Source organism: Danio aesculapii, chromosome 7 (assembly GCF_903798145.1).
Source record: "Danio aesculapii chromosome 7, fDanAes4.1, whole genome shotgun sequence".
Taxonomy (NCBI): domain Eukaryota; kingdom Metazoa; phylum Chordata; class Actinopteri; order Cypriniformes; family Danionidae; genus Danio; species Danio aesculapii.
Window position 1 is genome coordinate 5,278,825 of NC_079441.1, and position 24,865 is coordinate 5,303,689.

Genomic DNA, 24,865 nt, shown 5'->3' on the forward strand with positions numbered 1-24,865 from the left:
AGTGAACTGATAAACTGTAATAAATACTGTAATAATCTTTAGTTTTTACTATAGTAAATTGTGGTGTATTGTGGTATAAGTTATGGCTTTAGAAAACGTAGTGTATTGGGTAATTATTTGTTAATTTTACTACAGTTGTTGTTTTACCGTGGCAACTATAGAATTACCACAGCATATTTGCCAGCAGGCACCTCTAGCTCTCTACAATTCTCACATGGTTGCCCACAGAAGCTAAGCAGGGCTGTGCCTGGTCAGTACCTGGATGGGAGGCCACATGGGAAAACTAGGTTGCTGCCGGAAGTGGTGTTAGTGAGGCCAGCAGGGGCGCTCAACCAGTGGTCTGTGTGGATCCTAACGCCCCGGTATATTGAAAGGGACTCTATACTGCTCAGTGAGCTCCGTCTTTCCTGACTCTCTGTGGACGTTAAAAATTCTAGGATGCCCTTCGTTTAAGACTAGGGGTTTAACTACTTCATCTGTCCATCATGGTCTCCTAACCATCCCCATAGCATAATTGGCTTCATCACTCTGTCTCCACCAATCAGCTGGTGTGCGGTTTGACACAATATGGCTGCTGTCACGTCATCCAGGTGGATGGTGGCACAATGGTGGTGGATGAGGAGATTCCCCTAAAACGTGAAAAGCGCTTTGAGTGTCCAGAAATACGCTATATATTTGTAAGGAATTAATTATTATTATAACATATTCATTCAATACTTTACTACAATACAGTTCAAAAACCCTTTAGTATTTAATAAATTATTATAGTAATTTAATGTGGGACGCACACTCCTTTATTTTAATCATTTATATATATATATATATATATATATATATATATATATATATATATATATATATATATATATATATATATATATATATATATACATACACACACACACACACACACACACAAAACAAGAACAAACATTGGCTCGTACTTTAGACAAACAAAAGACAATATAAAAGAAAACAACAGAGACAAAAAAAACACATCATAGTCACAAAACATACAATCAAAACTAGAGAGGGTGTGAGGGTGTACAGCTTAAACCTCAGAGGAGTCTCTTGATTGCTCTTGAGATGTAGATTTGTCAAATAAATCAAGAAATTGACCCCAAGTAGCCAAAATTTTTCTTGTGGAGCTAGTCTGTAAAAATCTGAGTCTTTCCATCTGAATAACAGATATCATATCAGAAATTTAGTTCTGGAATGAGGGGGGTAACGGTGATATCCAATTATTAAGCAATAGTCTTTTAGCCACCATCATGCCTTGCATTAAAGAGTCTTGCACTGTTTGAGGGAGAGAAGATGTGTTTAGGACGCACACTCCTCTATATTAGCTAACTCTTTTGAAGTCCACCTAAAATCAAAACACACATTTTTGTTTGTTTGTATACGATCAATTTATTAGTCTTGATGGTGTTATCTTTACGCTCGTGTGCTCACAAACAGACACAATTTCAGATGAGAAGATTTAAGAACGTTAAACTTAATGACATTATACAGAATAATGTCAGAGCTGTACATAAAAAGATATGAAGAGCTGTTTATACAAGTATATATATATATATATATATATATATATATATATATATATATATATATATATATATATATATATAGACTCAATAAGTAATATAAGTAATACAATACAATAATACAAAGTAAAAAATAAAATATTAACAAATAAAAAATATTAAATAATGCGCTTTCACACTTCGATATGAATCAACGGTATTGATGACGTCACAGCCACTCCAGCTTATCATCAGACTTTCAAGATCTTGGGTTTTTGGTAATGATATATTTGTTGGTTTGTTGATATTTAGGTTATTTAATTTATGTTTAACGTGAATCCCTCGTCCGCTTGGGTACAGTACAGGTTTATTCCGGAACCGGGACTTTTATTTTGAAAAAGACGCTTTTCCCCTAAATAGTGGGACTAAAGAGCATAGAATCACCAAGAGGTGACTCTCTAGTGCGATTTGGAAAACAGCCACAAGATGGCGCGGCGGGCATTTTGGAATGAAAATTCCAATAGAACAACAGCATATTATAAGTCTGTAAAATAAACTATTAAAAGTGCTGACGATTGTGATAGTAAGTGTTGTATTGTCGTCTTTCAGGTTGTATCTCAGCTTTAATGCGCTTTTTAAATAAATAAAAAAACAAAGCAGCTGCTTTCCATCCGATCCCTTTCACTCCAAAATGGCGGAATCCGGGGGCTGTTGCTGGGCGCTGCTGTTGCAACGGTCGCCTCTTGGTGATTCTAAGCTCTTTGGTAGGACTCTTGTTTTGTCTTAACGCGTGACTTCCGCGTACGTCACTGTCAACCTGCGAACTGAAGATGGACACAAACAGAACAGCGAAGGTGTGACTTTAATCAACATTATTTTAATAATAAGTGCTGTAATCACTATTAGTCAGGGTTTTGATTTGACAGATTATATATGAGGGTGTGTTACATTTTAATCACTCGTTTAGTTGTAAGGTTAGCTGTAATAACGTCAGTCCTACAGGTCATGTTCATTTTAATAATTATATCATAATTATCATCATAATTTCTTTAACAAGTTAATCCATGACTGACACATTTATGTAGTTTTTGCTTTTCCTTGTTGTCTTGCTGTTGGACGTGCTGTTGTCGGCGTATGGAAACTTTTATGATGTTTATTATGTATGTCTGTACAGTAGATGATTATGTAATGTCAGACCTGAACATCTAAAGTTAAACTGTGAAAATAAGTACAGATTTGGATTTACTTGGTCTGGGTTTGAGTAAAGTTTTGATATTTATTATACAGACACTATCTGACCATTTTAGATTCTCTGCGTTTATGATTTCTAGTTCAATGTAATTTTAATTTTTTTCTTCAAACTGCTAATGAAATGTCTCCCAAATTTAAACTAAAATGTGTACAGAAAGACAGAGAGAGAGAAAATAATATAAATAACATCACATTGCAAATTAACTGTAGATTATGTCTAATAAATATTTAAAAACTAATCATGATTAATATCATCTAAAATAAAAGTTTGTTTTGACATAGTGTGTGTGTGTATATATATATATATATATATATATATATATATATATATAGATGAGCAATTCCATGCAAATGTCAACCTTGCCAAGAAAAAAATTTGGTTTTCACCAAAATAGCAAAACTGTTTCTGCGTTTTTTTGTGCAGGCTTGTATTTTACAGTGCTTTAAAAATACTCAAAAATGTCTCTGTCGATGTTTTCAAACTATTATATTTGATTTACCAAAGTCACACAAGTGGCAATTTCACATCTGTCACATCCATAACAGAGAGATGTCACATTCATAACGAAGCTTTTCCCTCATAAATGCAAAAATATTAAATCAATCATGTTTGTGAATCTCCCATTGCACCACATCCTAAAGGTGCTCCGTTGTATTGAGCTCTGGTGACTATGGAGGCCATTTGAGTACAGTGAACTCATTGTCATGTTCAAGAAACCAGTCTGAGATGATTCACGCTTCATGACATGGTGTGTTATCCTGCTGGAATTATCAGGCAACGTTTCTCCAATTTTCTATTGTCCAATTTTGGTGAGCATGTGTGAATTGTAGCCTCAGTTTCCTGTTTTTAGCTGACAAGAGTGGCACCCGGTGTGGTCTTCTGCTGCTGTAGCACATCCGCCTTAAGGTTGGACGTGTTGTGTGTTCAGAAATGCTCTTCTGTAGACCTCAGTTGTAATGAGTGGTTATTTGAGTTACTGCTGCCTTTCTATCAGCTGGAACCAGTCTGGCCATTCTCCTCTGACCTCTGGCATCAACAAGGCATTTGACCATTCTCTGTAAATCCTAGGGATGGTGCATGAAAATCCCAGTAAATCAGCAGTTTCTGAAATTCTCAGACCAGCCCGTCTGGCATCAACAACCATGCCATTTTGAAAGTCACTTAAATCCCCTTTCTTCCCCATTCTGATGCTCGGTTTTAACTGCAGCAGATCATCTCGACCATGTCTACATGCCTAAATGCATTGAGTTGCTGCCATGTGATTGGCTGATTAGAAATTTGCATTAAAGAGCAGTTGGACAGGTGTACCTAATAAAGTGGCCGTTGAGGGTAAATACACATGCATTATTTGAGAAAATATATATAAACTTAAATATCTATGTAACAAAATTGTTTTGTAGAGTTTTACTTCTATGTGTGTGTATGTATTACATTTAAATTGCATTGATTAAAATTTAATTTTAATAGTTATTAATCACAATTATTCTTTGCCCAGCACTAATTTAAATACACACTCTTTCTTATTTCTGTTTGTTTTTGCAGCTTGAGTTTGCTGTGCAGATGTCATGTGACAGCTGTGTTAATGCAGTAAAGGCCGTCCTGGAGAAAGATCCAGGTGAGTGAAAGCCAGAATCCGTGCCATCCGTGCCAGTAAGCTGTTCTCTCTTTCATATGCATGTTTTATATATATATGTGTGTGTATGTATATATGTGTGTATATATATATATATATATATATATATATATATATATATATATATATATATATATATATATATATATATATATATATATATATATATATATATATATATATATATACACACACACATATATATATAAAACATGCATATGAAAGAGAGAACAGCTCATTTTTTCCCCCAATTTCTGTTTAACCAAGAACACATTTTCTTCAACACATTTCTAATCATAATAGTTTTAATAACTCATCTCTAATAACTGATTTATTTTATCTTTGTCATGATGACAGTAAATAATATTAGACTAGATATTTTTCAGGACACTTCTATACAGCTTAAAGTGACATTTTAAGGCTTAACTAGGTTGATTAGGTAGGTTAAGGCTAAGCAGGTTAGGGTAATTAGGCAAGTTATTGTATAACGATGGTTTGTTCTTGTTCTGACCAGTGGTTCTCAAACTGGGGGTCGCAGAATAATTTCAAGGGGTCGCGAGAGTGATTTAAAAATTGTGTAATTTTCAGTGATTATAATATATATTTTTCAGTATTACAAGTGAAAGCTAATATTTTCAGATTTTTAAAAAGATATTACTGATTCATAAAGTATTTAGGACACATTCAGGCAGAATGCATCTGTGTACTTGAAACGCAGCGCTCAGGAACAGTTTAAAACTGTTGTCATGTCAACTTGCCGCAGTAAACAAAGCCTTCAACGCTTGCCCCGCCTTCGCGCTCTTCTTATTGGCCCACTGCTCTAAGAACTGAACACGAATGATTGGTTAAAATCAGCTGTCAATCAGTCAACGCCTTCTGCCTTCAGATGACAGGAGCTACAACCGCGAAAATGTGAAGCGCTGCAGATGAGAATGAAAACAATACTGACAGATTTTGTCTTAGAAACACCTAAAGCTACAAATAATGGCACATCTGATTACTGATCATGTGCTGAATGTTAATCCACCATCTACACGTATTGAAGAGTGGATAAAAGACTTCCATTGGCTTCAAGTCCGCTATGAAAATAACTAAAGCATTCACTGTAAAGTCTGTGGGATGGAATTTTCAGGTAACTGTTTGCCACATCTACACATTTTAAGCAGGAGAGGTTCTGTTTAATCATTCATTTATTTGCCAGATGCTGACAGCCGTACAAGTGGCAGCTATATGTAAAATTTAACAGCACGTACACCATCGCAAAAGGGCTTGCACTGACTAAGATTAAACTAATATTGCAGCTCATGAAAAGACCGGTATTGCTATTAAAATGACGTATGCAAATAATAAAGTATATGTCAAAAGCATCTGTGTAATATCAGACACCAGGTGTGAGAACACAGCACCGTTAACGTTAAAAAAATGTCAAGCAGTGCATGCAGGGCCGGTGAGCGGTCCGTCTGTGATATATTTTGGTCACTCAATTATTTTATAAAAATGTATTTTCCTGTGATGACGGGATTTCATTGAGACATATTTTCCTCACGCATGCATATTTTTTTTGGTTGTTAGTTTTGATTAGTGTTTATTTCAAATGCAATAAATCTGTTTATAAAACTTGTAGCAACAGTGCGATAATTGGTGGAAGCCACTAAATTTTGACTGGTGCGCCTACATTTTTAAAGTTAGGAGCACCAGTACTACCAAGCAAAAATGTTAATTTCGAGCCCTGTAATGTATAGTAAATATAGTTAAAATATTGTGAACAGCTTAAAAAAAGCTATTTTTATTGTTTGTATACGCTTTGGTAGTGGGGGGTCGTGAGTTTCTATCGAAAAAAATATAGCTTAAAGGACCTAATAATTTTGTCATTAAAATGGTGTTTAAAAAATTAAAAACTGCTTTTATTCTAGCCGAAATAAAACAAATAAGACTTTCTCCAGAAGAAAAAATATTATCAGACATACTGTAAAAATTTCCTTGCTCTGTTAAACATCATTTGGGAAATATTTAAAAAAGAAAATAAAATTTCAAAGGAGGGCTAATAATTCTGACTTCAACTGTATATATATATATATTAGGGCAGAGAAAAAATGCAATGTTGTTGAGTGTTGCGATCATGATATCTTTTACAATATAACTTGCAAAACATTATTTTATAACCAATTAGACTATAAACACCACGAATGACTGAAAACCTTGGTGGAAATCCTGATAGATATTGGCTGTTGTCATTTTCCTCTCTCGTCTCCCAGCATTAGTGTTTATTTTCAGGTTCAGCTAACAGCACCTTCGGAGAGATTGACAATAGTAAAGGCCTCATCTGATTGGTCGGATTTGGATAAACAACCTATGCATGCAGCACACAAGCTCTTGGCACATAAAATTCACTTAATTTATTGCACTTCTCAGTGATTTGGGTTTTGCATATACTATTATCGCGATAGTTTTAATTTATCGATAGATTGTACAGCCCTAATATACATATACAGTTGAAGTCAGATCAGCTTTCCTCAATTATTAGCCCCCCTGTTTATTTTTCCCACCTATTTTGGAAGTTGAATGTAAGAAAGTTTTCTTCAACACATTTCTAAACATAATAGTTTTAATAACTCATTTCTAATAACTGATTTATTTGATCTTTGCCATGATGACAGTAAAAAATATTCAACTAGATATTCTTCAAGACACTAGTATTCAGCTTAAAGTGACATTTAAAGGCTTAACTAGGGTAATTAGGTTAAAGTAAGTGTAATTAGGCAAGTTACTGTATAACAGTGGTTTGTTCTGTAGACAGTCCAAAACAAATATTGCTTAAAGGACCTAATAATTTTGACCTTAAAATGGTTTAAAAAATTAAAAACTGCTTTTATTCTAGCCGAAATAAAACAATTAAGACTTTCTCCAGAAGAAAAAATATTATAGGAAATACTGTAAAAAATTCCTTGATCTGTTAAACATAATTTGGGAAATATTTGAAATAGAAAATAAATTCACAGGAGTGTGTGTGTGTGTGTTTCAGGAGTGCAGTCAGTGCAGGTAAACCTGTCTAAAGAGGAAGTTTTGGTGGAAACGGCTCTGACTTCTCTTCAGGTCCAGACTCTGATCGAGAGCACCGGCAGACGAGCCGTGCTGAAGGGAATTGGAGGATCAGACTCTGGTCAGACCGCACACGCTGATCATTTTTATATGCTGTTGGGGGTGTTTTCACCCACTGTGGGGTGATTTCGAGTCATAATTTGACCAAAAATTTCTCTGTTTAAGCAAATGGGATGTTTTTCGGTGACAAATCTTATTTTTGACACATTTTTTTAGGAAAATCCTAATGAATTTTCTTTTTTAAACACTCAACAATGCACTCAGCAAATTGAATACCCTTTCATTATGTCTGTGTCGGTTTTTGCCCCAATTGAGCTTCATTATAACTACATATTTCTGTTTACAAGGCTTTGACAGCATATAATCATGCCTATATAATTGTTGCTGGTTTTCCCTCTTGAGAAGTGGTACGATTTGTGATTTGTTTCACTGTTGATCATCAGTTACAGTACAAATAAAGCTTAGTTTCTGGCTTTTATATGGAGTGTGTGTGAGAAAGAGAGAAAAAGACCTTTGCACACTTATCTTGATGTGTTTGAGAAAATCAAAATAAGCGTCTCAGCTCTTAGAACATAGTAAGCATAGTAAGTGTATTTCTGCACACACACTATAATCTTCTGTTTTACCCTAAGGAACTCCATAAAAAAAAAACAGAAATGATTTGCACAGGCCTATTCAAAGGGTTAATGCTGTCAACTGATGATCAACAGTAAAAATGACACATTTTACCTCTTCCCAACAGGGAAGACCAGCAACAATCAAGAATGGTTTCATAGTTTTGCAATCAAAAAATGTGGTTATAATGGAAGTCAATTGGGGTAAAAACAGCCTCCAACATAACGAAAGAGGAGTCAATTTGATCAGTACACAAGGGTTAAGTATAGTTATAAGAAATGGCTTCTTAATAATCAACATTGTGAACATTAGTGCTTTTAATTTGTATTTTTGATGGTTTTTATGGCTGTGGCATCTGGCAAAAGGACCACAAATGAACACTAGCCTTTGGGCTAATTTGAGTACATTTACATTCTTGGGGAATGTTAATTACTGCACACTGACCCTTGGTTGTGAAATAAAATAATTAAATGTTAGAGTTCAGTCTCGAACAGAGCCATGATGGATGCTGATTAAACTCAGGATGTACTAGGATTAGTTTTGAGTTGACCAAACCAATAGAGTCAGTCCCTGTGTGTGCCATAAGTAAACCAAAACGTATCTGGTTAACCAGCTAAACCAGCTCTTTGTGTGTTTGGGTGTTTCTATATCAGATCTGGGTGCTGCCGTGGCGATGCTGAATGGGGCGGGGCTTGTCCAGGGTGTGGTCAGATTCTTGCAGCTGTCACATGACCGCTGTTTGATTGACGGGACGATCGACGGACTCAGTCCTGGTGCTCACGGTCTGCATGTGCATGAACTGGGGGACCTCACACAGGACTGCAGGAGGTACCTTCAACAATACAGCAGCAGATTATGATCATAAACATGCAGGATAACGTTGTGATTGACGGAAAATGAAAGAAATTTAACATGGAAAATGTGAAATAAGTCTATTCCAGAAGATTAGATATAAATCAAGCCATTCAAACATACTTATCAAAGTCTTCACTTGAGGGCCGGTCACATGCGTCCGCCATGTTTGTAGTTCTAATCGATTTGAAGTGCAATGTGTTGTGAGTAATAGTAGCCATTAGAGATCATCACATCCTATTTGATCTGCAGTTCTTGTGTGCTCAGCAAAAATGCAGACTAGACTTCTTTTTACTATTCACCTTATTCCGCCCCGCCCACTTTTAATTCTTCGCTCTTCCGCATTTTGTCATCCAACTTCCATGTTTTGAGCTGGGAGTACGGTGAAACCTCGCTACAACGTTCAGAGCTTCGTAGCCGAGCTATTTCTCGGGGTAAGGGTGTCTGTCTGTCGGCTTCCCGTCAACGAAATGGTAAGAACACACGTAAGGGCGCTTGGGTGGCTGCTTTAAATTGAGCGCCTTCAGCCATTGCCTCCGGTGCTTATCTTCGTTAGGCGCTGGATGTAAATCGTAAGGTGCACCACAACACTCCGACCGGGTCACACTGTGTTCGTAACACTGTTGGTGTAATTGGTTTCTCCTCTTTATCCAATTGTTGTGGCAGCCCCGAACTGAACACGCAATGCTTGACATTTTGGCCGTAGAAGCTTGCGGCTAACGTTAGGGCCTTCGAAACCGAAAGTAAGATGACAAAATGAGCGAAATGGCGCCACCCTTGTTGTCGTGGAGAATAAGGTGAATACCTGTTAAAGCTAAACCTTCTTGTCTTGCACGTCTTTTGCCAGATAATCAGGTTTGTGTTCTGTTTATCAGCTGTGGAGATCATTTTAATCCATTCAGGAAGCAGCATGGAGCTCCACAGGACTCTGACAGGGTATGTTTATTTGAAGGTGCTGCATGTTGAGTTTTTGACTCCTCTAAAGCATAAAAATACCAGATGTCTTAAGAAATGTAAGATGTCAGATATTTAAGAAGCATGCTAAGTGAATATGTTTATCTGAAAAACAATGCTGAAGTCAGATATTCTGCTTTGAAAATGTGTATTACATGCCTGAAACGTCTGTCTTTGTTTTAGTTGTATTAACCCGGCTACTGCTAGTTTAGCCAGTTTTATTTCAGCACCCCGGGTTGCCTTGGTGGAAAACAGCGTATTTCATTCATTGAGTTAGGAAAGCTCTGAAAGTATACGTCCGTGACCGAAATGCGACCGCTGGTAGACAGTAGCAGACTCAGAAATGAGACGGAGATTCAGAGTTACACATGAGGTTATTAAATAGCAAATAATATTTCGAGCGTAAACATTAGGTGAGCAGGTTACATTATAACCCTGTGTCCTAACAGCACGCTACATGACGAGATTAGCAGTGATGAGCAATTTGGCTGTTTGCACCAGATGAAACACGACAGAAATTTAAATACAGCCATTCAGAAGCACAGAATAGTGCACTCACTGCACTCTAGCGAAATTGTTAGGTTTATAAAATAATTAATACATATTAAACCTCTTTAACATTATTAAATGTAGAATCACTGATATGTGTTGGTTTGCACCAAGTCACAGCTCTAAAGTTCAATCTCAAACAGTTTATTTTATTTTCAAGATCTTAGGTGAACTGATCTGCTGCTGCTGTCAGTAGTATGGCAATAAATGTCATGTAAAATGACATTCAAACTCACATTATTAGCATTTAACAATGAATAAAGCACATGAGGTGTACCTGAGCTGATCATTGTCAGTTTTCTGTTGTTCAGCTGCAAGAAAGAGAAGTCGCTTCTATTTAAAATATTAAAATATAAATTTCAGATGTTGGTTAGAACAAAAACTCCTTTTAATATGGACAATGTTCATCCATCCATCCTATCACGGGATGTTGCTTTTATTTACAACACGATTAAAATCAGCCTTTAGGCTCGATAGTCAGGAGGAACATTCCTTTTGGTCCTCAATATGGCAACCTGCACTTGCGTTTGTTTTGATCCAGGAATGTAATACCGAGTTCAACCACTGGGTGTCAAACTTACTGCACCTTTAACATTTGTTTAGATTATAATAATGTTCTTATTTACCATTTTGAAACTGTTATCAGTATTATATATTAAATACAACATTTAACAGCTCATTCAAAACACATTCCTATTAATTGAGTTTATTTGCAAAACATAAAACTCCATTTTCAGCCTTTCGCAGAAATACAGATTTTGTGTAAGTGTACTTATGTAACAAAAGAAAACAACCTTACCTCCAGGAATCATATACTTTTTGTAATCATACTCTTCATCTGAAAATAAAAACAGAATGACCTGTGAATGACAAATAAACACTTATTTGTAAAAAAAAAAAGACTTAATTCTTCTAAAAACAGCTTATTTATTATAATTATATATATATATATATATATATTATATAATTTCTTAGTCTTGTTTGTATCATGTTAATTGTATGTATGTAATTTGTTAGTTTTTTTGGCTACTTTCTAGCCGTTTCTCCTTTATATTGCTGTGCTGAATGCTTTATATATTATTGTTTTTATACACTGTCTATTTTGATTGGTGTTTGCGTTAGTTTTTATCTGATTGATTGTATTTGCATTAGTAATAATTGTTACTGTTTATTGATTTGTTGTATTGATTGATATTGCATTACTGCTGATTGATTTGATTTATTGATTGATCAATTGGTATTTGCATTACTATTTTTATTGATTACACTTGCATTAATGATGATGAGTCTAAAAATAATAATAATAATAATTTGAGTTATTACTGTTGATTTATTGATCTATTGGAAGTTTCATTACTGTTTATTGATTGCATTTGTATTATTATTGATTGGTTGATATTTGCATTACTATTGATTGGTTGATATTTGCATTACTATTGATTGGTTGATATTTGCATTACTATTGATTGATTGATATTTGCATTACTATTGATTGGTTGATATTTGCATTACTATTGATTGGTTGATATTTGCATTACTATTGATTGATTGGTATTTGCATTACTATTGATTGATTGATATTTGCATTACTATTGATTAATTGGTATTTGCATTACTATTGATTGATATTTACATTACTATTGATTAATTGGTATTTGCATTACTATTGATTGATTGATATTTGCATTACTATTGATTGATTGATATTTGCATTACTATTGATTGATATTTGCATTACTATTGATTAATTGACATTTGCATTACTATTGATTGATTGATATTTGCATTGCTATTGATTGATTGGTATTTGCATTACTATTGATTGATTGATATTTGCATTACTATTGATTGATTGATATTTGCATTACTATTGATTGATTGATATTTACATTACTATTGATTAATTGATATTTGCATTACTATTGATTGATTGATATTTACATTACTATTGATTGATATTTGCATTACTATTGATTGATTGATATTTACATTACTATTGATTGATTGATATTTGCATTACTATTGATTGATTGATATTTGCATTACTATTGATTGGTTGATATTTGCATTACTATTGATTGATATTTACATTACTATTGATTGATTGATATTTGCATTACTATTGATTGATATTTGCATTACTATTGATTGATATTTGCATTACTATTGATTGGTTGATATTTGCATTACTATTGATTGATTGGTATTTGCATTACTATTGATTGATATTTGCATTACTATTGATTGATATTTGCATTACTATTGATTGATTGATATTTGCATTAATATTGATTGATATTTGCATTAATATTGATTGATTGATATTTGCATTACTATTGATTGATATTTACATTACTATTGATTGATTGATATTTGCATTACTATTGATTGATATTTGCATTACTATTGATTGATTGATATTTGCATTGCTATTGATTGATTGGTATTTGCATTACTATTGATTGATTGATATTTGCATTGCTATTGATTGATTGGTATTTGCATTACTATTGATTGATTGGTATTTGCATTACTATTGATTGATTGATATTTGCATTACTATTGATTGATATTTGCATTACTATTGATTGATTGATATTTGCATTACTATTGATTGATATTTGCATTACTATTGATTGATTGATATTTGCATTACTATTGATTGATATTTGCATTACTATTGATTGATATTTGCATTACTATTGATTGATTGATATTTGCATTGCTATTGATTGATTGGTATTTGCATTACTATTGATTGATTGATATTTGCATTAATATTGATTGATATTTGCATTAATATTGATTGATTGATATTTGCATTACTATTGATTGATATTTGCATTACTATTGATTGATTGATATTTGCATTACTATTGATTGATTGATATTTGCATTGCTATTGATTGATTGGTATTTGCATTACTATTGATTGATTGATATTTGCATTGCTATTGATTGATTGGTATTTGCATTACTATTGATTGATTGGTATTTGCATTACTATTGATTGATTGATATTTGCATTACTATTGATTGATATTTGCATTACTATTGATTGATTGATATTTGCATTACTATTGATTGATTTATATTTGCATTACTATTGATTGATTTATATTTGCATTACTATTGATTGATATTTGCATTACTATTGATTGATATTTGCATTACTATTGATTGATATTTGCATTACTATTGATTGATATTTGCATTACTATTGATTGATTAATATTTGCATTACTATTGATTGATTGATTGATATTTGCATTACTATTGATTGATTGATTGATATTTGCATTACTATTGATTGATTGATATTTGCATTACTATTGAATAACTATTCATTGATTTGATATTTGCATTACTATTGATTGATTGATTGGTATTTGTATTAATGTTGATTGGTTGCTTGATTAATTGATTGTGTAGCACTGATGAACAGTATTAGGTGTGTGAACGTGTGGATTGACTGTGTTTCTCTGGACTCTCCAGCATGTTGGTGATCTGGGAAACATCAGCGCTGGTCCAGATGGCAGAGCTTCATTCAGACTGGAGGACTCTCAGATCAAGGTAAATCCAGTCCTTCAGCGTGTGTTTCTAAACCCTGCGGCCGACATATCTGCGTAATAATCCAAAGCCTCTGTTATTATGATAATTACACCTTTGATTCACAACTCTTACATGGCTACACCCAAAGACTCTTAAATGAAGTTAAGTCTGTTCACTCGGTGGTAATATTGGCAACACGTCCAGTGCAGTTTATCCTAGTATATATTATATATACAGTACTGTGCAAAGGCGACACAGTGGCTCAGTGGTTAGCACTGTCACCTCACAGCAAGAAGGTTGCTGTTTTGAGTCCCGGCTGGGCTAGCTAGCATTTCTGTGTGGAGTTTGCATGTTCACCTCGTGTTGGCGTGGGTTTCCTCCAGGTGCTCCGGTTTCCCCCACAGTCCAAACACATGCGCTAAAGAGGAATTGATAAACTAAATTGGCCGTAGTGTATGAATGTGAATGAGTATATATTCACAGATGTTTCCCAGTACTGGGTTGCAGCTGGAAAAGCATCCGCTGTGTAAAACATATGCTGGATTATTTCCGCTTTGGTGACCCCTGATGAATAAAGGGACTAAGCCGATGAATGAGTACTGTGCAAAAGTTTTAAGTACTATCCCAGCTTTGTTGGCCTAAAGCAGGGTGTCCAAACTCTGTCCTGGAGGGCCGGAGTCCTGGAGAGCTTAGCTCCAACCTCAATCAAACACATCTGAACCAGTTAATCAAGCTTACTAGATATACTAGAAACTTCCTGGCAGGTGTGTTGAAGCAAGTTGGAGCTAAACTCAGCAGGATACCGGCCCTCCAGGACCGAGTTTGGACACTCCTGGCCTAAAGCTTTTTCATAGTGTATAATCAATCAGTCTCTTTATTAAAAAAACTTAAAATATAGGAAATGTGTACAAAAAAAAGCACAATATTTCCTCTTTAAGCAAAAGTCTGTGATTAATGTGGCTTCGCTTGTTTTTTTCTAATTGTCCTGACATTTTCTGACATAATGTGCTGTGTCATATCAGCCTTTCTTTTAGCACTTCTTTAGGTTTAGAGTGTCCAGGTGATCTCACACAGCCTCTATAATATTCAGGTCTGGACTCTGTGGAGGCCATTTCATGACTGTCTGTGTTTCATCAGCTGTATTCTGTCATCAAATAGGATTTCACTGGAATAAGCAGATCATTATCATGCTGAAAATGAAAACCATTACCACTGAAGTCCTTTCCAGAAGTAATAGCATAACTATCTGCACACTTCAACATTCACAATTCCATCATTTCAGACAATATTGCTAACAGCACTGGTAGAAATGCAGCTCAAACCAGGACAAACGGCCTCTCTCCAACATTCTTTTACATGTCTTAAACAATTAAACCAAAAATAATTCAAGCTCTAACCTATCCTCACAAGCCATACATCAAATAAAAGATCATTTATTCACCCTCTGCTAATCTCAGTTTGACAAAAAAAAAGACAAATACATGTACCCTAATGACTGGTTTTGTGGTAAAGGGTTACACGTGTCCATTATACCATCAGTAAAACAACAGATTTAATGTTGGCCTATAACTTTTGCATAGTACTGTACATATAAACTGCATAATATCTGCAAACATATATGGTTTTTTTATGCTTTAGAGTAGTCAGAAACGTACATACAGCTCTTTCCTCTGATGTGTTTTTATGGTGGTTTATCATTCATTTGGGCGACGCAGTGGCGCAGTAGGTAGTGCTGTCGCCTCACAGCAAGGTCACTGCTTCGAGCCTCAGCTGGGTCAGTTGGCGTTTCTGTGTGGAGTTTGCATGTTCTCCCTGCGTTCGTGTGGGTTTCCTCCGGGTGCTCCGGTTTCCCCCACAGTCCAAACACATGCGGAACAGGTGAATTGGGTAAGCTAAATTGTCCGTAGTGTATGAGTGTGAGTGAGTGTGTATTGATGTTTCCCAGAGATGGGTTGCGGCTGGAAGGGCATCCGCTGTGTGAAACATATGCTGGATAAGTAGGTGGTTCATTCCGCTGTGGCGACCCCTGATTAATAAAGGGACTAAGCCAAAAAGAAAATGAATAAATGAATGATTAATTTGTTCTGTTTGTCAGGTGTGGGATGTGATCGGCCGCTCTCTGGTAGTGGATTCAGGAGAGGATGATCTGGGTCGAGGGAATCACCCGCTGTCCAAAACCACCGGAAACTCCGGAGAAAGGTCAGTCAAGTCAAGTGGAGACTTCATTTGTAAAGCTTTCCACAGCACACATTAGGTGCGTCCCAAATCGCATACTTATGCACTATTCTACGCCATTTTGTAGTATAAATAGTGTAAGAAGTGTGTTCACAATGAAAACTCTTAAAATAGTAAGTGCACTTTAATTACCCGGATGATACACTCGTTCAGCCGGTAGAATGAAGTGTGTAATGATGGACACTTCACACACTCAACAACCGCAGCTTTGCTCATGTAGCGGAAGGGGCGGAGCTATCAGGCACACATGTTTGATAATTTTATTTATTTTGGATTGTAAAAGCAAAATTCTCCTTCAAGAGTGATTATAGCGCCTCCCAATGGTGAATGCGGTAATACTCATGGCAGGTAATATTTGATAGTTTGGTCATTTATTTCACTGATTTGGCAAACGTCATCAGGGAAACGGTTTGAATTTCCGCTTAGTAAAAAAACATTAGTGCTCCATTTGGGAGGACACCATATACATATACTATGCTGTTGAGTGTGTAAGTGCATGAGTACATAGTGCATAGTGTGCCATTTGGGACGCAGCTATTATTTCATAGCAGAAAATGTGTTAACACTTCAATTCAATTTTATTTGTATTGCGCTTTTTACAATAATTATTGTTTCAAAACAGCATTACAGAGGGTGCACATTAGTACATTACAATCAAATTAGGTTAAAGTTACAATCACATATAAGTTATTATATACAGACGATTTTATTGCATAAAGGTGATGTCTATGTGTCTATGTGTACATGTTTAATGAAGTGTATTGCAGTGAAGTGTAAAGCAGGTTGCACACCAGAAGCACCGCTCAGCGGCGCGCCATGCAGCGCCATACATTTCAGAATTGTAAACATAGGTTTCTATCAGGGTACACACACCGGCACCGCAAGTTGGCGGCACCCAGCCACGACTCGGGACACTGTTTATTTCTCTGCCGCGCCACAGAGTGCCATCTGATTAGTTTCATGTTAAATATCATGCGACTGTCCACGTCTGGTGTGTGATACTTTTTACTGTCATGTGTGTGCCGTTTCGCGGAGCCGAGTGGTGCTTCTGGTGTGCGACCTGCTTAAGTCCTCAATGGTTGGCATCATCTCCTCTTATGTGTTGATCCTTGAGGTCCTCTATGGTTGGCATCATCTCTTTACAGGTCTTGGATCCCATCAATGCATCTCGAGAGGTCTCGGGATGAGTATACCTAGGTGGAAATAAGAGAACAAGAAAATAATTAGCGTAGCTGCTATTCATAGTGTATTTTAACAAGGGATATTAAATGTCAATGCAAAAATGGAGTGTTATAAATCAAAAAAGCAGTTATATAAACAAACAGAAACAAACATATAAAGCCTATAAGTATTTCTAACAAAATGCCTGGTGCATTAAGACAGGAGGAGTGTGTCCTACAGGTGGTTTGTCAAGCCCACTCACCTGCTTAGAGCACACTCATGTGTCATACAGTATTTGGTGCATTGTGTGTATGCTTTACTAAAAAGCTTTAATTTAGCTTTGAACTGAGAGAGTGTGTCTGAGCCTCAGACATTATCAGGAAGGCTGTTCCAGTGTTGCGGAGCCATAAATGCAAAGGCTCGACCTCCTTTAGTAGACTCTGCTGTTCTGTGTACTACCAGAAGCCCTGAGTTTGAGGCCTCAGCAGGGTGTTTTCACACCTCCAGTTTGAAAAAAGTCAGGAAAGTGGGTGAGTCCAGCTCTGTTTAGGTGGGAGTGTCGGGGGAAGGAAAGAGGGAAGGTTTTGCATAAAAATAGGAGTTTCCGTTTGGGCACGCGGCTGATTTTCACAGAGGCAAAACAAACAAACAAACACACAGACACAGGGGAGAAAGACAGTGACTGTGTTTACATGGACATCAGTAATCCAATTATTTGCCAAATTATGGATTTTTTGAGTTTAACTGCAGTTTGACACTTTCACTTTCATTCATCGACATTTCATGCATGCCCCCCGTGACAAACGAGATATTGCATACGAGGAACTGCTGGAAGAGTGTTGTTTTAATGCAATGTTTGATACTGCACATCGTATAAGTAAAAAAACCACAGCGTTTCTCTGTAACAGACGCACTCGGTTGGTAGCGTCAGAAAGCTGTGTGTGTATAGACTATCCTGTTACAAAATGCGGCGAACGAATCCTACATCACGGTAACCGTTTGATTGTGGAGTTTACATTCGGAGAGCAGCATTTACAGGAGATCTCTGAGTCCATAATATTGTAGTGATAATAACGTATTGTTAACTTAGTAACTCAATCATTTTGACTAAGGTATGTCTTTAAACGCTGAAAGAGTACTGCTGGCGATACGAACTAACTTTGCCTCTGAATAAACAAACAAAGAACACTGATCACACACTTACCAAATCTGTAGAGACAGGACAATCAACACCAACTGGAGCCGCGTCTTTATTAAAAGAAGACGAGCAGCAAATCGGGAGTTCACCATTTACAGATGAGAAAAGCTCTCGGGTAAAAATGTTCCTTACAAACGTATTTCTGTCACGTGCACTGTAATCTAAAATTGAGTCCAGCTGCGCTCTCATAGCGGGGAAATGAAAACAAAACCTTCGTTGCAGCACATTTATAAACACTGATGACCCATGTCTCCAAACAATTCTTCTTCTTCCACTTGTTTTGGCAACACAACGTGGCGTCTCTCTGCCACCTGAACAGTCTTCGAAGCTATCATGCATATTAATGAAGTCGCACCTCATTCACAATAGAGCGCGCTGATTAGTTTGAACCAAGTCCTTCTCATGAATTAATGCTGCACACTCAAATGCGTCATGTTGTACTCGCCAGTACAGACAGCCAGTCTACATGCTGGAATACATGCAAGGATCTAATCGCTGCGACGCAGCTACAAAATTTTGTTTAAAACCGGAAGAACGAATTTGCTCGAAATAGCGCAAAAACAACCAATTTTCACTTTTTTGTGAAATATATGGGTCCTAATAGTGTTTATAGCAGCGTGGGACACACATATGACTGTCAACAGCTCAAAACATGTGTTTTGGTGTTTCGTGAGCCTTTAAAGAGAAGTTTAGATTAGAACTAAACCTCACTATTAACTTCAGTGGCTCATCAGAAAATATTAGCTGTTTACTATATGTTATAAAGCACATATTCTTCAGGATCTTATTCTATATTCCTAATCCTACCCAATACCTAAATCTTAATAACTATGAACAAGCCGCTAATTAGCAGTTGGCTGAGTTAAAAGTCATAGTTAATGATTTACTAATAATGAGAACTGAACCTTAAAATAAAACCAAAATTTATGTTGATATTCATCATAGTTTATATCTACAAGTTGTGAAGTCTAATTAGGAGAATGAAGAAAATGCAGTCCTCCTAGAGTGTGTGTGTGTGTGTGTGTGAAGTTTCAGCTCAAAATAACCCACACATAATGTTTTCTAACTCTCTGAAACTGACCCTTTTAGGCTTTGATCCTAATTGTGCTGTTTTGGTGACTGTCGCTTTAAATTTAAATGATATTGAGCTCTTTTCAGAAGAGGGCGGAGCTACAAACACCTGTGTGTCAGCATAGCGGCAGATTCAAAACTATAATAGCGGACTGCTGCTTCTCACTCAGGGCTGTTTATGCTAATGAGGGATGAGACGGTCACTAGTGGGCGGGGTTTCCCTTTCTGATGACATATACAAAGGGAGAATGTCAATCAAAGTGTTTCTGTATATTAATGTGTGCATGTCTGTGAGTGTGTGCGTTTCTCAGACTGGTGTGTGGCATCAATGCGTGTGTGTGTGTCTGTTTCTCAGACTGGCATGTGGGATCATCGCTCGCTCCGCCGGACTTTTCCAGAACCCCAAGCAGATCTGTGCCTGTGACGGAGTGACGCTGTGGGAGGAGAGAGACCGTCCTATCGCCGGCAGAGGACGGAGAGTAGAAACACACACCTCTCATCTGTGACCACCGCACACGCACACACACGACCGGAAGGAGATTATTCATGACCAATGAGAGCCTGAGCCAGTGTCTGAGGTGTGCACGCCACCGATATACACACACACACACACACACACACACACACACACACAGCACCACATGCTAATTATCCTATATCTAGATCTCTATCAAACACCACAGTGATTGTGTTGTATTTTAGTCTGTTTGTTGGTTCGTCCTGCCGCTGAATCACAGTTTCAATGTAGGAAACGGAAAATAATTATTCATTTATATGTCAGCTGATGCATGTTTGTCATTTGATAACATTATTGATTTGAAATATCGCTCGCTTTACAATGAGGGTCTATTAGTTAACATGAACTATAGATGAACAATGCTTGATATCATTTATTAATCGTGGTTCAACCAGGGGCGTAGCGGGCATTTTAAAAGTGGGGGGGACGGCTGTATGAGCTCATATATTTATATAATTATTAAAAACCTGTTTCTAAATATTCTGTCTCTAAAAGTGAGGGGGACAGATCCCCCCCCCCCCCCCCCCCCCCCCCCGGTCCCCCCCAGTTGCTACGCCCCTGGGTTTAACATTTATTATTAATGCATCATTAAAATCTAAAGTTTTGTGTTAGTTTGTGTGTGTGTATGTGTGTGTGTGTGTGTTTGTGTATGCATATTTGTGTGTTAATGCATTATTTCATTATTATTACAAAATTGAATAACTATAATTAAAATATTAATATTGTATCTCTCTCATTAGTCTCATATTAACAGAAATTAAATATGAAAACGGCACTTTTAGAGGAACTATGACGTCACATTGTAGACTAATCGGCTGCTAGCCTGAAACTGGTTCCTTCTATAAAATCCCTATCCGCTTGTTAAGTGTGACATCACGCGAAGCGGCTTCCGAGTCCAAGCGCTCTATCAAACTGTATGGGGAGACTCATGAAATGGCAATAATAAATGTTTACAAAGCGCTGTAATACTTACGAAAATCACGATCTAAATATATTTGTCCATGCCTAATTTCCGATGCCAGAAAGTGATTCATTTTTTAATAAATTGTTAATATTTTGATATTTGTGATGCAGCAAAGATTGTTGTGTACACTATGACTTCATATAAAATTCCCTTTAATGCGTGATAGGATTAAAAGTGATCATAAACGAATATTTTGTCAATTCAAATGAGTGTCGGCTTGGATCCGGAAACAGAATTCCATACGTCACCAACACGTCACCAACACGTCACCAACACGTCACCAACACATCACCACTTAACAAGCGGATAGGATTTTCCTATAGGCTTTTCGAAGATTGCGAATAATAAGCTCTGTGTTCATCGAATCAATCTGAATTTCCTACAAACAAGCTCTTGAGCGCTGATATAAAGTGTCTTGCTTTAAATATGAAAGTAATTTTTGTACTGTTTGTAGTGATTATTATATTTTTATGACTGTTGTACAGGTAATTGAAACAGTTCTAATACACCATAGTCATTTAATAATGTTTGTCTGCGTCACATTGCATCTTTTCAAAAGTAAATATGCATAGGAAGCTTATTGAATGCAGGAAGAGTGTGTAATATTTAACAACATTCGTGAAAATGAAATGTCAAAATGGGTGGCATGGTGGCTCAGTGGTTAGCACTGTCATCTCACAGCAAGAAAGTCGCTGGTTCGAGCCTCGGCTGGGCCAGTTGGCATTTCTGTGTGGAGTTTGCATGTTCTCCCCGTGGGTTTCCTCCAGGTGCTCTGGTTTTCCTCACAGTCCAATCACATGCGCTGTAGGTGAATTGAATAAGCTAAATTGGCCGTAGTGTATGAATGTGAGTATTTATGTAAGAGTGTATGGTTGTTTCACAGTGCTGGGTTGCAGCTGGAAGGGCATCCGCTGTGCAAAACATATGCTGGATAAGTTGGCGGTTCATTCTGCTGGGGTGACCCCTGATGAATAAAGGGACTAAGCCGAAAGAAAATGCATGATTGGAAATGTGAAAATGTGGATGAAATAATGTTTGGGTAATCAGTGTAGCAAACAGACAAAATGAAATGTCTTCAACATGAGACGTGTTCTGACTTGTATTTGTTGTGAGCTGTAAAAGATCTGTTAAAAAATCCAAATGGTTTCCAACATTTTTTAAAGAAACTCATTTTTAAAGTTTATTTATTTAAAGGTTTGAAATAAATAAAGGAGAGTAAATGATGACAGCGTTTTCATTTTTGGGTGAACTATCCCTTAAACTGATTATGTAAAAGATTAGATTCAGAGGATTACCAACCAGACTCCTTATGAGTATGCTTTTTAAATGATTTATTATTTATACCAAGTATAAGTGAACAATTTTAATAATTTACTTTAAAAGCACAGTGGAACAGGCCTGTAGCCAGCCTGGTAAAAGGGTTGGTTCTTTTCTTTTGGACATTTTCAAATGAACTATTTAGTTTGAAATACTGCATTTTAGAGATATTTTAAGAACTTTTTGCTGGATTAGCTTGTCGGAGGGTGATCATAAGCACAGTTTTTGATATTCTAAATATTTGGAATAAAGGAATACTAAAAAAAATAAAATAATCCGTACTTTTTTAAAATACTCATTTATTACATCATGCATCATTAGAATAATTGGAATCTGTTAAAGTTTTTAATCAAAATTTTAATTACGCAAATAACAAACTAGCCAGCACAAATTTCCTCAGTCAGAATTTGGTCATTAATAAAAATAATAATAATCATTTATTTTATAATAAATATTATAATAAATAAAATAATAATTTAATTATAATTTTTTACTCTTGTAAAAAAGAACATTTTAAAATTCACTTAATCAACTTAAACCTAATTAGTATAAAAATGAACTTTAATATGGGCCATTTTTGGTGCTTCATGCCTTTAATTAGTCATTTTTTGACCCAAGATTTAGAATAAAAGTTACTTGTGAACTGAATGTTTTCTCTATTTAACAACAATACAGTAGGTCAGTAGTGAAAGATGACTGCACTTACGGCAGATCGCATGTTTTTCACAGCGGACATTAGACTCAAAAATATTTAAAAAAAATAGTTTGCATTGACCAAAACTGATCTGAATCACGCCGAAGTGACAGCCAACAGCCAACCCATCTTTAATAGGTTATTTTCACAATTTATAATAGCATAGCAGTTAAAATATGACAAATGAGCACATGACATTGACATTTGTCAATGAGGCGTGAGTCTTTCAAACCACCCGAACCCCCCTGGCTACGGCCTGTAGAAGTAAGACTAGACTCTTCAGTAAGGGTGTGAAATGTATACCTATGTAAGGTACATGTCTTATAATTAATATTTCCTCCAAACGCAGATGCTCGGACCTTGATTGAAAACAAAACATTTGTGTGTGTGTGTGGATTCATTTCCACTGATTCATTATTCACTTTAAGAATAACAACGTGAGCTAGCAAGATTAACATTGAGAGTTTTGATTTTCATTGTACTTCAAGACTCCTTGTACACTCTTTAATTTATTTATAAGATTTGACTAATACTGTACTATAAGTGAACAATTTTAATAATTTCTTTTAAAAACACAGTAGACTAGACTCTTCACTATGGGTGTGAGATGTATGTTAAGTTTGTACATATTTCATAATTAATATTTCCTCCAAACGCGGAAGCAGATGCTCAGAAATTGATTGAAGATTACCAAAACTAATTTTAGTGTGTGTGGATTAATTTGCACTGATTAATTATTCACCTTAAGTATAATAATGTGAGACAGCAAAATAAACATTGCGGATTTTGATTTTCTTTGTACTTTAAGACTCCTTGTAAATATACTTGTTAATTTATTTATTTTTTTTAGCAAGCACTTGACTATAAGTTAACTTAAATGATTACAGCAGAAGTAAGACAAGACTCCTCAGTAATAGTGTGAGATGTATATGTTTGTACTACGTTTGTACATATTTCATAATTAAGACTTTCTCCCAGCGCGGAATTCAATTCAAAAGATTACCAAACCACAAATAATAATAATAATAATAATAAAAAAGTGTGGATTTATTTGCACTGATTAATTATTCACCTTAAGAATAACAATGTGAGACAGCAAAATAATTGAGAATTTTGATTTTCAAAAGACTCCTTGTAAGAATACTTTGATTTATTTATAATTATTGACCAAGTACTGTACTATAAGTGAACAATGTTTAATCATTTACCTTAAAAATAGAGTAGTAGTAAGACTAGACTCTTCACTATGGGTGTGAGATGTATTTGTTTGTACTAAGTTTGTACATAGTTTATAATGAATATTTTCCCCAAATGCTGAAGCAGATGGTCAAGCTTTGAGTGAAGATTACCAAAACAAAACAAAACAAAAAATGTGTGTGTGTGGATGAATTTACACTGATTAATTATTTACTTTAAGAACTTTGCCTTTGTGTTTCTGTTAAACACAAAAGAAGATATTCAGAAAAATGTTGGAGTCCTGTATCCCTTGACTTCTATGGTATCTGTTTTTAATTAGGTTTTCAACATTTTTCAAAATATCTTCTTTTGTGTTTAACAGAAGAAAGAAACTCATAAATGTTTGAAATAAATAAAGGGCGGGTAAACTCTGACAGAACTTTCATTTTTGCGTGAACTATCCCTTAAACTGACTGATATGCAATAGATTAGATTCAGAGGAT

The 24,865-nt window shown here is 35.7% G+C and overlaps 1 protein-coding gene across 1 annotated transcript; it reads left to right on the plus strand.

The window, feature by feature from the left end:
- The first annotated feature begins 2,310 nt into the window (after positions 1-2,310).
- LOC130231614 (copper chaperone for superoxide dismutase-like) lies at positions 2,311-20,721 on the plus strand. The gene is made up of 8 exons (XM_056460963.1): positions 2,311-2,377; positions 4,318-4,390; positions 7,431-7,568; positions 8,776-8,950; positions 9,850-9,910; positions 13,973-14,050; positions 16,125-16,228; positions 20,050-20,721. The coding sequence occupies exons 1-8, from the start codon at positions 2,354-2,356 to the stop codon at positions 20,198-20,200; spliced, it is 804 nt and encodes a 267-aa protein (XP_056316938.1). The 5' UTR covers positions 2,311-2,353; the 3' UTR covers positions 20,201-20,721.
- Positions 20,722-24,865: the final 4,144 nt, after the last annotated feature.

Coding starts and splice junctions, on each gene's coding strand:
- LOC130231614 (XM_056460963.1), top strand. CDS start 2,354: ATGGACACAAACAGAACAGCGAAG. Junction 8,951..9,849: donor CTCACACAGGACTGCAGGAG/GTACCTTCAACA, acceptor TCTGTTTATCAG/CTGTGGAGATCATTTTAATC. Junction 14,051..16,124: donor TGGAGGACTCTCAGATCAAG/GTAAATCCAGTC, acceptor TCTGTTTGTCAG/GTGTGGGATGTGATCGGCCG.